At 42.0% G+C, this 14,307-nt stretch overlaps 1 protein-coding gene across 1 annotated transcript in view; it reads left to right on the top strand.

The window, feature by feature from the left end:
* Positions 1-9,154, top strand: part of OXLD1 (oxidoreductase like domain containing 1) — a 43,430-nt gene extending 34,276 nt beyond the window's left edge. Inside the window, exon 2 of the mRNA XM_078650775.1 lies at positions 8,273-9,154. Within this exon, the coding sequence (XP_078506901.1) occupies positions 8,273-8,767 (495 nt within the window). The 3' untranslated portion in view covers positions 8,768-9,154. The remainder of the gene's footprint in view (positions 1-8,272) is intronic.
* The last annotated feature ends 5,153 nt before the right edge of the window (positions 9,155-14,307 follow it).

Below are 14,307 nucleotides of genomic sequence, written 5' to 3'. Positions count from 1 at the left end.
TACATCAAAGGGTGCTCTTTGATTCAGTGATAGATCACAATGAAGGGACCTGGACACATTTGAGGTAGGAGATGGGACTGATAAGAGAATCATAAGTAGTTGGACCCTTTGATGCTCGTATCACTGTGGTTGACATCCAGGTGTGAAGTCTAGTCACTCCCATATCGTTTGTTGTGAGTCTGTCAGCTTCGGAATCTCTCCTTCTGTGACAGACAGCCTTTCAAGAGGAAGAAGAGAGAGAAAAGAAGGGAAGGTTGAGACCCCATAATTTGTCATCGGCTAAGCAGCCAGACGGGCTGTGTGAGGAGGGCAAGCTCTGCAAGATTTCTGCCTTAGACCAGGCCTAGGGACCAAGGCCTGCTAGTCCCCCTTCTGGGTGATGGTCCTCACCCACAGAAACCCAGACCACCTGCTGTGTCACACCAGCGCCTGCCTCCTTGCCAAGACCAGTGTGCCCTGTGAGGAAGAGGAACACATTGGAGGGAGCGAGGTCCAGTGGGGAACCAATCGCATGGACTGCTGGTGTGGGGAATCGGCTGCTGCACTTATTCGGTTGCTGCCCGTATGCAGATTCCAGTCAGTGACCCCCGTGTGCCAGGAGATGGCCGCCATGAGCAGAGTACCGTGCTGGATGAGTAAAGTAGTGCAGCGCCTGTTGCGGTGACCCCAAATGCCAGAAGTCGCCGCTGTGAAAATTATTGTGGGATGCAAAGGTCAGGAGCTTGAGTGGAGCCTAGCAGCAACCTCATATGTCAAGAGGGACTACCGTGTGGAAAGGGCTACCATCTTGGCCACTAGATTTAACAGCAACCATGTATGCCAGAAAGAGGTCACCCGAGAATTGTGAGCCGTGACTCATAGGTCACCATGAAGCAATGAGGATTGAGCCAGAGCAGCCCCTGTGCAGCTGAGAAAGATACAGTGTGTGCATTTCACCCGAGTGAGGAACTCAAGACTTGCAGTGCCGGAGGGGGCACTGGAGCAACCCCGATTGCTGCTGGAGTCGTCTGTGAATGATCAGGAGAGAAAGATGTGTGGAGCTACTATCCAAACAGGACCGGAGCAGTGTGAGTGCCTGCGGTTGAGGCACTCATTGGGACATTGCAGCCCTCCTCGCTGCTGGAATGGGTAAGCCTGATTACAGGCCTATCAGGCCCCAGGGAACTTGCTGCTGAGGCACTGCAGTGCCAAGACACTTTTGACTATTTTATGAAGAGTAAGAGTGGACTTATGATTTAAACTCAACTAGTGAGCATTCACTGCATGTGGCCACCAGTGACTGTGTATGACCCCTACTACATTATGAAGAGTGGGTGGGATGGGGGTTGGGTTATTGTTTATATATGCCATAACACTGCTCTAAATACGTATATTTAGACAATAAATGTGTCTTTTTATTATAAAAATACGTATTTGACTTGACATTGATTTATTGACACTGCTGTTCGCTCTTTGAGTTATGAGTCGTGTTCACTGAATTGTATTCATACTCCCTCCCCCACCACCACCACCACCACCACCACCCCCAGAGGGAGCCTTGGACTGTTTGACTATAGCTACCACCAAGAGAGTCAAGTGAATAAGGGCTACTTGACCCAGTTGCTCAGGATCCATAGTAGGTAGGGCCCAGAGACAACAGGAGTAAAAGGCCAAAACCCCCACGGTTGGGCCCAATAACCCCTGCGTGCCTCTTGGCCCTCTGAAATGGGTTCTGACATCACTGTTTGCTGGATTGCTAGCTATCACACATATTCCAAGTGCAAGGTGTTCTAAACAAAAAAAAAGTACAGCCATGCACTGAGCGGGAAGTGAATCTTTTGCTTGACGTTAGAACAAGTGAATTGCTGCACATTCATTTGTTGTGTTGCAGATCCCAATCACACTTTAAGCTTCAACATAGTGCCATCTTCCACGCTGATTTAAATCATACCAAATCGGAGGTCTAGGAAGGGACCAGCATAGAGAAAGTCCTCCCCTCACCTTGCAATCCCTGGACCTCCATCCAAACTATAGCCTCGCCAGTACTGGGAACGGGAACGAAGGTCAATGACAGGAAATGGCATTAATACATCATTGTGCCCCAGTGCTAGCAACTTAGCAATAATACTTTGTCAGGTGCTGAGTTTGCAGATCCATGTACCCTGGCCCCATACATAACCAATGCTAATACCTTTGCTCTCAATGGCTCTGAAGTACCACAGTGTCTACATCTAAAAACACATTTTTAGTCCCACCACTGATGGCATTCTACTCCAAGATATGCCAATTAAATTGTTAATAATCCTTATTGCCTTATTGAATTAAGTGCATTTGCATTGGAAATGCAAGCAGATAATTAGCAGAAGTGCAAATATCAAATCTTTGTGCTTACAGTACTTCGGGTGTTGCCCTATGGACGTGCCAGGAACAGCTAGGGAGCTCAGTGTTGCTGGAAAACCTTTCCCACCCCACCCAACGAAATAGCTCTGCCACTGCTGTCCAATTCAAAATACCTTGGAGAAGAGCATAATCAACATATCGCTGAAGATGCACCACAACCAAATGTTTTCTGGCTAGAGTAGAACCTAGATCATCACTGGTTGATTTGTGGTTAGCTAATTCTGATACTTATGGAAGTCAGTGTTCACGGTTTCCAGAGTGAAATTGTCTTTGTGGCCATCCTCATAAAAAATGGCATCATTGGGACAGAGCACGCAAAGGGTACTAGCAGAGCTCACTCAATAAAAGTGGTGAACAATAAACACAATCACATTTTCTCAAGAGAGAAAAGTGAGGAGCATAATGGCCACAGGGAAAAGTGCATGGTGCACAGGACCGAGCGCAAAGGGTACTATCTGACTCAGTGCTGGTGTATTATTTCAACAGGTTTCTGTAAAGAAGCTCAAACGTAGATAAGAGGTGAATTAAGTATTTATTGTAGAATAGGATCCCATCCACAGGATAAAGAACATGCCAGTATTCAGGTCCAAGCTCAACTGCCTAGCTAGTCTAAACATCACAACTACAGAATCTGTACTGAGCATTCTAATGCATGTGGCAACCTGGCAACAGGCTGCATAACCAAGAAGCTCAAGATGTCACACATCTCCTTCCTTATAACAGATAAAATTAAACAGAAAGTATTATCTTACAAAGTCATTAAAACGAGTAGGTATACGTGTAATTCTTGAAGATTTCCTTGTGATGACAGGACCAGCCATAGCCCGATGAGATGAGGTAGTTGTCGAAGAGCCTATCACAGGGTGATGAGATGAGATACCTGTAGGTGAAGAACTTGACACTGGAGATTTGGAATCATCAACAAAATCTTTCTTGATCACTACAACTCTGTTCAAGTTCCAAATGCGATGATCAGATGTTTTGATGACCTGAATGGGCTTCAAAAATGTAGCAGATAACATCTTGTTCTTCTTACATGGATTTCTTATAAGAACCCAATCACCCACATGCACCACCGTGTGTTTTACAGAATGTTTCAAATCATGAATTCTTTTCCTAGCTTGCAGCTTTTTCTCCTGACCTACTTTCCAATCCTCACTTTCATTAAAAACCTTGAGATGTAAACCATTAACCCAAGGCGGGGAGACCAAAGTATTTGGACATCTACCTCTGAAGAGTTCAAAGGGTGTTTTGCCCGTAGTGGCATGTGGTGATAACCTGTAAAGTTTAACCTTTTCAAAAATATCAGATTTCTTTGCGGCTACAATCGGAGCGACCCATTGGGTTGCTTCAACTTCTTCTATGATACCCTCCTTGACCAATTTCTCTAATTCTGCTTTAACTTGGTCTCTAACAGTAATGGGTACACTACGTACTTTACAACAAACTGGCACAGCATCTTTCTTTAGTTTAATGTGATGTTCATAAATCCTCAAACAACCCAACTTCTCAGTAAAGACAGTTGGGAAACTCTTTTTTAGGTTACCTGAGAAGGGTTCATCACTATTCAGGTTTATATTGACAGAATTAGTGTTAACAAAGGGCAAGTCCTTTAAGATGATGGAGGGAGAGGAATTTGGATCCAACATCACACCCAAATCCTTTTGAACAAACCAACTCAAAATATTGTCCCCTTTTTGTGAGATATAGATTTTTGAATCAGCGAGTCTCTCTTTGTAATTAATGTTTCCTCGGAAGTATCCTAAAATTTCTATGGGTTTCCTACCATATGCAAGTGGTCTTATATCTGGACGAAACATCTTAATTTTACCTTGTAAATGTTTAAGATAAAATTCTTTCGCCACAATGGTGATTTTTGCCCCTGAATCGAACAATACTTTAACAGGATGGCCATTGACTAAAATTTCATCAACAGGACAATTTTTTGGTTGAGGACCGAAAACTACTTGAACCAAAACTTGACCACACTCAACACTTTCATCAAAATCACTTGCGTCATCAAAATCATAATGAATCTCATTAACCTTGCCTTTGTATTCCTTCCCCTTGCAAACACTAGTAAAATGTCCTTTCCTTTTGCATTTGCCACAGGTAGCTTTCCACCCCGGGCATTGTCTATCATTCGCAAAGTGTCCCATTTTTCCACATCTAAAACATTTCACTTGTGTAAAATCAAATTTCTTATCCGATTTGGCAATGAGATATCTGTTATTAGTTGTATTACTCATACTACCTCTCTGGGTAGCATTGTCTTTAGTAGCATTTGGGGTCTTTATAAGATTAACAGTGCTATTAGTTTTACTTTCACCATTCTTCTTTATGACATCTACACACTTAATGGAATGTTCAATTCTTTTTGCTATGGTAATCACATCATCTAAATCAGGTTCATCTTTTTGCCATAATTCCTCTCTAACACGCTCAATACTACAACCTAGCATGAACTGATCCCTTATTCTTTCATCAGAAGAGGTAGCAAACTTACAAGAAGATGCTAATTTTCTTAGGGCAGTTATATAATTTTCTATGCTTTCTTCATCATGTTGTACTCTGCGGCCAAAATGATACCTCTCTAAGATAGTAGAAACTTTCGGAAGATAGTGTTTATCTAACATAGCAATACAAATTTCATATTCATTAAGATTCCTATCTTGTATCTCTGGTAGATGATCAAATACCTCCTGGCCTTCTGTGCCCAAACAGTGTAATAACAGAGCTGTTTTCCTTTCCGCACTAAGGTTGGCCCCACATACTTTTGCATACCTTTCAAATACTTTACACCACTTTTTCCATTTAATGGGAGGATCTCCAGGAGTTTGTAAGAAAAATGGAGGAGCTGTGACGTTCTGCATTATGTGTATTTGACCAAAGCTACCCCAAATGAGAGAAAATGAAACTTTCAGAATTAACCACAATAAACTGTTACAGCATTATTAAATCTGAAATAACATTTCTGTTATAAATACAGTTAAAAGCTTGTAAATAAAGGTTGTAAAATAACTTGGATGTTACTGCTCTTCTTTCTTATAAAAACAAATAAATGTAGTCTGTGTCTCATTTGCTTTTTTTTTTTTTTTTTTTTTTTTTTTTATTTTATGAAAAGTTCAGTCTAATACCTGTTATTGCGCGATTCTTCTATGAGGAAAACCATTTGAAACGGTTAAAATGAGAATATTAAAGTGGTGATGAATCTGCTGCTCTTATAAATTAAATACGTGCTATTTTCGAAGAATCAGTGCTTTATAACAAGAAAATGGCTGTTGCGTCGTGGAAAACGCGTCATGACGCTCCTTCGTGATGAATACAGCTGACGTTGATGAAGCTGAGGATTGGAAAGTAGGTCAGGAGAAAAAGCTGCAAGCTAGGAAAAGAATTCATGATTTGAAACATTCTGTAAAACACACGGTGGTGCATGTGGGTGATTGGGTTCTTATAAGAAATCCATGTAAGAAGAACAAGATGTTATCTGCTACATTTTTGAAGCCCATTCAGGTCATCAAGGTTTTAGGTAATGCTATCAAAACATCTGATCATCGCATTTGGAACTTGAACAGAGTTGTAGTGATCAAGAAAGATTTTGTTGATGATTCCAAATCTCCAGTGTCAAGTTCTTCACCTACAGGTATCTCATCTCATCACCCTGTGATAGGCTCTTCGACAACTACCTCATCTCATTAACCTTGCCTTTGTATTCCTTCCCCTTGCAAACACTAGTAAAATGTCCTTTCCTTTTGCATTTGCCACAGGTAGCTTTCCACCCCGGGCATTGTCTATCATTCGCAAAGTGTCCCATTTTTCCACATCTAAAACATTTCGCCAATGTAAAGAAACTCAAACGTAGATAAGAGGTGAATTAAGTATTTATTGTAGAATAGGATCCCATCCACAGGATAAAGAACATGCCAGTATTCAGGTCCAAGCTCAACTGCCTAGCTAGTCTAAACATCACAACTACAGAATCTGTACTGAGCATTCTAATGCATGTGGCAACCTGGCAACAGGCTGCATAACCAAGAAGCTCAAGATGTCACAGTTTCCTGCTAAAGATGTCTATGTTTAACTTTCATCCCACTCGTACTTTAAAAATATGTGTAAACAATTGAAGGAGGGAGGGAGAGAGAGAGAGAGAGAGAGAGAGAGAGAGAGAGAGCGAAAGGTATGCAGTCCGTGCAGGGACCACCTGCTGCTGGATGGCTAATGAAGAGTTAAGGGCAGTGGTGGTTACTTATGTAAAGGCTTCCTGTCTCCAAAAAGTCTACAAAGGTTTGGGATTCACAGCTTAGGAAAATGGAACCTGCCTCAAGGAAATCTGTTGAGGCCTGAGTGGCCACAAAAACTTTCTGGAGGGATAACGTGAAGGCTACAGGCAATCACAGCTGCCACCCCTTTTCGTCTTTACTAAATAAAAGGTCTCCGCCATCTAAAGTTTTTCAGTGGTACATGGAACAGGCCTCAAATCCTAAAGAATTGATTGAATTGAATTGCTCATTCTAAATTGATTATCAATATCTGTAGCCAGTATACATATTTCAAAGTGCAGGCATAATTTGCCAGTAGCATTATCTTTAGTAGCCTATCATTGTATCTGAGATGCAGAAGAGAAGCTCAATGTTTAATTACATTGGAACCCCTGCCTAGCAAAGCATATGCTGCATGTGGGTTTTCATACTGAACAGAAGAGTTTTATAGTTGTACGTGTAATGAATTAAATAAATGTATTGTTTAAATTCCATTAAAACCATATACAGTTATTTACATAGCTTAAAAACATTACCTACTAAATAATTTATCATAAAAATACAAACAGTAATTAAAAAGTGCAAACTAATACATTAAACCTTCCCAAAATCGACAGTCTTAGAACTTTTTTCCCCACACCCAGTAAGTGTGACCTACAAATGTTACCAATGTGCCAGAAGGTTTAGTTATTGCTTTTAAAACAAAGTGACAGCGCCTCTGAAATTGTTCCGATACCTTCCACCGTAAAAATGGGCTTGAGGGATTTCTTTAGTGCCTCTAACAATGATGGACATTGACATATGATATGTTCAATGGATTCATAGGCTGATTTACCCATCCTGCACAAACTGTATATTTGCCTCTTTAAAGTCCAGGAGCCATCAAAGTCCTTAAAGGAAAGATACAAAAAACTAAATGGCATAGAAACCTCCCCTTCCCATGCCTGCATATTAAAACCGGGATAACCTTGTCTTGAGAAGGTATAGGTTTCTATAGCATACTTATTATGTTCGTTACTTCCTGCGGACTCCATATTGTCAAGCCGGGATTGTACCTCAATACCTTTTTTAACTTAGTTTCTGGCAAATCTGGTCATGTTGGTTAGGACCTCTAATGCTGGAAGTTTATATTTATCCAGGTGCTGGATGATTGAACATTCAGACAATGGTGCCGCATACATTTACATCACCAGTCATATCAATAATTATTAAATATTTGTGTCTCAAACAAAGCTTCCTAATACATTGCCCTGTTTGTATGTTTTAGAGCTCAGATGTTTCAGAGAATCATTTTTTGGGGCAGTTTTATATTCTTGGCATCCTTCACGAGCATTACATTTGCTGTACCATTATTTCCTTGATTACTTTTTTTTTAATAATTAAACTAGCACCAATTTCTGGGATTTCACCTGGAATGCAACCACCTGCAAAAATGGCTTACAAAATAAACACAAGGGGGAACATCTATAGTAAGGCAAAGCAATATGTATTGGGACAGTAAAACATATGTATGAGGTTGTTTTGCCTTACCAATTTAAATGAAATCTAGGTGGAATTAGCTGAAAATTAAGCGTAAGCGATGTAATTTTTAATCCTATAAAATTAACCTTATGCCTTTATGTTTTTTTTTGTAGATGTCATGGGGAACCCTGAAACTGTTTAATTATTACTGGAGGCTCCGACCACTGCAAACTCCCCCACCTTCCTCCGTAGCTAAATCTGATGGAAACTTTATTGACAACCTCAGCCTGATTGCTAACTTTTGCTATGAAAGTGAGGAGAGGGGGCCCAAAAACAACATCCATTCACCTGATGGAGGAGTGAATATTTCTTCAGAATCTACTACTATTGGATCGCCCAAAAAACAGGATTCTGATTCAGTCGGAGTGGATGCTGTATCAGATCATGATGCGATCTTTCTGCCCCTGTCAGTCCCCCCTCCAGCACATTGCTGCATGAGTGGATGTCAGAACTGTGTTTGGATCCAGTATGCTGAAGACCTGCTACAGCATTACCAGAATGGAGGCGAGAGGGCATTGGCTGCCATTGAAGAACATGTCACGGACGAGAACATGAAAATGTATCTGAAGATGGAGATGAGGTTGAGGATGAACGCGGCAGATGTGTGATACTGCCATACTAAAAGTAGTGGTTGTGCCGGTTTGACTATATTTTACAATTGAGCAAGAAAGAACATCAGGGATTGGAGTGACCAAGTAACCCATTGTCTGTCTAATGCATGGAAAGAGGAAATAAAGGCAGAACGGAATTTAGCATCTCTCCTATGCTCTGAAACATCAGGGTGACACGTTATGCAAATATCTGGGAGGGTAGCACGTATTTAACTGAAATATTTATTATTTATTTCCTTAAAATACATATTTTAAATGTTTTTATGATCCATCATTTTGGTATTTCTGATATTTACTATTTGTATTGATTGGGTAATTTTTGTAGCTGAGAAATGAAACCCTGTAAGGAACACTACTTTGCAATAAAATGATTCAGTTCATCTACATATAATGTGTTTCTTGTGTTTTTTGCTACTTTGGATCTGTATTCATTTCAGCCAGGGCAATATAGGGGATTTTCGCTCAAAAGGTAGCTCTCATGATGTTAAAAAAAAAAAAAGAGGCTAGCCATCGCCTTCTTTTGTCGTTTAAACTGGAGTCTGGCCAGAGCCTGGTGTATGTCTCATTGGGGGAGATAAGGGGGGGGGGGAGGTTTCTTGTGACAACACTGCACTCTTATAGCATCTACATGTGGCAGACTGCTTGAACTTTACCGAAAATTGTCATATAACCTGCCAGCGTGTAACACCTTGCTTTTCAGACTCTTTCTCGTAAGCTGATCTCTTCTCTATTTGCTCTACAGCTCCTACCAAGCTCATTTGAGGGTCCTGCACTGAGACTTGTTGTATTAACTTTCACTCCTCATTCTGCTGGGAAGTTCAGGATGTTACAGAGGCTAACTCTTGATATTCCTTGCATTCAGTGAAGCTTAGCTTACAGAGTAATTACCATTTATCAAACTGTATCCACAGGGTTTAAGATGTTTTGATAGGATTGTGCCACGGACCATATCGGGCATTTTTGGCATTAATATGTGAACTCTTTTTCAGATTACACTGGCGAAGATCATGATCCCAGTGGAATTATCATAAGTGGCTGAGATTTGCTGCGTTCCTAACTACTCTGCAGTATTGATAATGATGCTTTGTCTACTTGGCGCTAGCACTTCTTTTATTGAATGCTTCTTTTACTTCTATAATCCTTAAGTTTTAATATGGAGTACTTGTGAACTTCCTGAGAAGTTTTAATCTCTGGGTTGTTGATCCTCACTGCAAAGCTATCCCTGGGGTCATTGACCATCCGGATTGGATGTAAATCATCGGCGACTGATTCCACCTGCACCCATGAACATCTATTTGATGTTTGCTTTGCCCCCTGATGTGGTCTCCTCTGGCATGGTCAGACCATTCTTTTAGTGGATTTGACATGCTTATTTGTGACTTTAAGTCTAAAGTATAACGATGCCTTAGGTCTGATTCAAAAAATCTTTTTCTGAAAGAGCAATATAAATTATCTCCTTCAAAATGCAATTAATCATTTCCAAGAAAATAAATTTTGCCTCATTTATGTACCTCCATACCCAATTCCAAACTCAAAGCACCAATTTCTAACTTATGCTTTATTTATGCGTTTGATTGGAAAAATTCTGTAACACAGCGACTTATTGATTTACCAAACAATTTTTAGGTACAATCACAAAATAAACATCTATATACACACATTACTTCTATACAAATATATATATATATACACACATATTTTTTTATCTCTTTCAAAACATGTTAGCCCAACAAATTGTTTTGAAAAAAGGATGCTATAAACATGTACAACTAAGCATTCCTAAAGACTAAGATCTAACCAGAAATCAAGCAAAGAGCAAAAAAAGGTCTATATCCTTTCGACCTGTCTTCTTATTATACACTTTTCGATATGTATTTTCACAACGTAAACTGTTTTAGCACTGGTGTCTTTTCATGGGTGTCGACGCGTTTCAGCCCATTCACTACGGGCCTCATTTGTGACTTTAAGGCAAATGCAGCCCCAAGTGTTTGTCAAAGAGGATGTGGCCTAACGGCCAGAGCTGACAAAAAATTTTAGCCTGAAAACAAGGTTCGAGACTCGGCACCGGCTCAACATTCTGTGATTCTGGGCAAATCACTAAATATCCCCATGCCTACCACAAATGAATGTGTCCTTGTGTAATATAACTGGTGCTCATGTAAAGCGTTCAAATAACTTCAAGTCGAGTTTGCGCTATATAAAACTGCAACAACAACAAAATCCCTACAGTGCGCTCAATTATTCCCATCTAGTCTTAGTGATGTAATGGACGAGGAGGCCACTTCTGATTAGACTGTGTCCGACCAGGCTGATTCCTTCAGTGCCCGGACTCTTTAATGCCTCTTGCCTTAAAGATTCAAACCAGACTTGCGATGGAACTATCAATATATTTTCAGGTTGGCACACAAGAAATATGAATTCAAACAAATGTACTCATTTAATTTTACAGTGTCCTACAATTTTGGAGGCAAATAAAACACAGAAAGATTTTTTTTTAGAACAATTCAAGATCTACCCAACCCAACTGTGGGCTACTCACCAGAATAATCCAACTCACAAAAATGATGTGTTTGCTCGTGTCAAAATAGCTCATGAAGAGCACACCACACTTTGGTGCTACAATTTAATCCTTTGCAAACTCTTCAACTGGAACAAAACTGTGCCTGCTCTAAATTGAGCTCCCCTCATAAAGCCTGCCTAGTACTGTTTACCCTGTCACTTGCAGCCCCTCTATCATTCTGAGTAACTCTTGGTTCGGGGTTGTTAGATACTCTCTTGAAAGAAGGCATTGTGTTGCCTCCTTAAAAAAAATATTGGCCTTGATTCTGGATTAACAGCCAACTATCACCCTCTATGTTTCTTTCTATTGCTCCAGAATCCGCAGAAACATTTTGGGAAAAAGTAACTGTTGGAACTGGCACTTTCTGGTTGGCTGAGACAGTACCCCAGCCAGTCAGAGCCTACCACTCCAGTCCGGGGCCTTGTGATTACACACACTGTATAATCTGCGCTCACCCTCTGGTAGCTTGGCACCGAGTAGTCCAGTTTACCACAGAGGCACTGTGTAAAGCATTGGCACAGTACTCACAATAAATACCTTGAGCATCACAAAAGGGACACACGTGATGTATGTAAGTGATGTTTGTATTCAACACACTTAATAAACAACACGCCATGAACAGCATGTATTTCTGGGCATAAATCACACCTTGAATTATTACTAGCAGTACTAGGCCCAGCCGTGTTCAAATGACATCAGCAATTTGCGCACTCTGGAAAGATCCTATTCTACAGCCCCTCCCCCCAGCACCCTTATGCAGTGCAACACGTTGTCCACCCCGGACCCTCTCTAGCTGTTCTTATGAATCAATCCCACACAGTTCAAGGGTAACAATATCAGAAATATGTGCGTACACAAAATGAAACCACTTTTTAGTAGCACCACAGAAATATCAATGTCACACGTAATGCTCTTTTGGCAAGAAATCAACGTATCAGGCAAACTGCTGTCCAGTGTCGTGAATCACGAGCGGCTCCGCACTGACAGACCGACACGCGCACACACACACACACCGCACAGATATGCGGTGTAATGGATTTCAGGCAAGTCTGTACACAACGCCCTCACACGCATACGCTCTCAGCACCCTAATGGGGTGCATCTGATACCCAGCAGGTCAACTGATTAACCACTGCAGACCCTGTGGCCCCAAGCCTCCTTCTGCCTTCCAACTCACCCAGATTATCCTACACCCATGGATTGGAGATGCCCCCCTCCTACTTCCCCCCTCCCTGGGCACTAGGCCGCACGCGGCCAAAGTCACTCTTAGTCAGGGTTCCAGGGAAGAATGTGGGGGTAGGCAGCAAGTTCAGTTAGGAGGCTGTCGAAAAAGGGGTTTGGCAGCCAACTGAGAAGTTCACCCACAGATGCGGAGCAGAAATGGGCCTGGGGCAATAGTCAGCCACACCTAAGAGGTCCACAAGGGCCTTCCCGGCACCAGCCCAGTTCTTTGAAGCACAAGAGGGTCACGCAGTCTCTTGACCCGCTTCTGATCATTCTAGGAAGCGTTCCTCCGGCCCCGTAAATCACTCTTACCACCCAGGCATGAGCCGGGAAATACTACCTGGCAACAGGGTGTCATCGGGGAAGGCTGGGTGAGGAGAGGGCAGTTGGTCCACCGCGCTTAGGGCCATGTAAAGGACAGTTGCAGAATAAAGTGGGGGGGGGGGCTCGTGGCAGGATTCCGTACCTCCCTGGAAATGAGGCACAATGTCTGGTGCACATTGCTATTGGTCGCACCAACAGTTCAGAGCACAAACACAATCGCAAGTTCAGCAATGCCTAACGATGTTGAATGAGGCACTCCGATGGTTATGCCCCCACCTCCGATGGTCGCAACCTGTGAATCGAACATCGCATGCTATCGCAGTGTTGCAAAAGAGAGATGAGGCACTGTCTACTAAGCGGGCCACTCTGGGTCCTGACCTGGTGAATCTGCTCACCGCCAAGACGCTCATGCATGGCAAGTTCCCCACGATGCGGGACCGCATGCCTTTGATGGGGGAAGACTCTGGGGCTCCACACAAGGCAATACAGTCTCCAAGCACAATTCCTAGTTCCACGCAGCAATACCAGTTGGAATCCAGCAGATATGTGGGTAGTGGAGAGGGCACCGCTCTTCAGGGGTAACAAGTAGATGGTGTTGATCTCTTTGAGGAGATCTTTGATGTCCCTGAGACCTCTGAAAGAACAGTGGGCAAGCAAAACATGCATTTAGATCTCACACTTCAGAGTGCCACACAGCAGCAGGAAGTCTGCCCTGGCCAGTAACTATTCAGGACGGACATGCGGTCCATTTCATCATCATCATCATCATCATCATCATCATCAATAAATATTCAGCTTAAACAGCCATAAAAGAATACAAATAAGAAACACATTCAGTACATTAAAAACATCACATAAGGGATTCATAAGTCTTGTCAATACATAGGATAAAGTGCATTTCTAATGGATTTTACAGCAACTGAGTAGACCTCCAGAGTTTCCAGGTTAATTAATAACCATAGCCTTCAAATGAGCATGATTCATAAAAATTCAACATCTGGTGACAATTCATAACACCAATTTTCATTTGCAAAGACATTATCACAGGTCCATTTCAATGGCAGCAAACCTCTGTGTGTACAACAGAGTCCTCTGGCAATGTGCACATCATAGTTCCAGGTTCTCCAGTCCAACATCCCGCAAGCATATCTCTCCCTGTGCTGAAGTATGGCACCAGTAGTTATACTGGAGGTATCTTTTGAAGTTGGGGGTGGTTGAAAGGGTGTCCCTTTGAACCACAAATGTCTCCACTAAATTTCAGTCCTGGTTGCCATGAGGCACTGGAATGCAGATCTTTATCTTAAATGGGGCCATGATCTGGCTCCAGAGGCCAAGTATCGAAATCTCTTTCTCCAGTCTCTCCAGCCAGCCTACAAATGGCAGAGATCTGTCGTTCCGATTGCATTCCCAGTATTTTATAGCTGTCGCT

Source organism: Lissotriton helveticus, chromosome 7 (assembly GCF_964261635.1).
Source record: "Lissotriton helveticus chromosome 7, aLisHel1.1, whole genome shotgun sequence".
NCBI classification, from domain to species: Eukaryota; Metazoa; Chordata; class Amphibia; order Caudata; family Salamandridae; genus Lissotriton; species Lissotriton helveticus.
The sequence above is the reverse complement of the archived record's forward strand: the minus strand, read 5'-3'. Positions and strand labels throughout refer to the sequence as shown.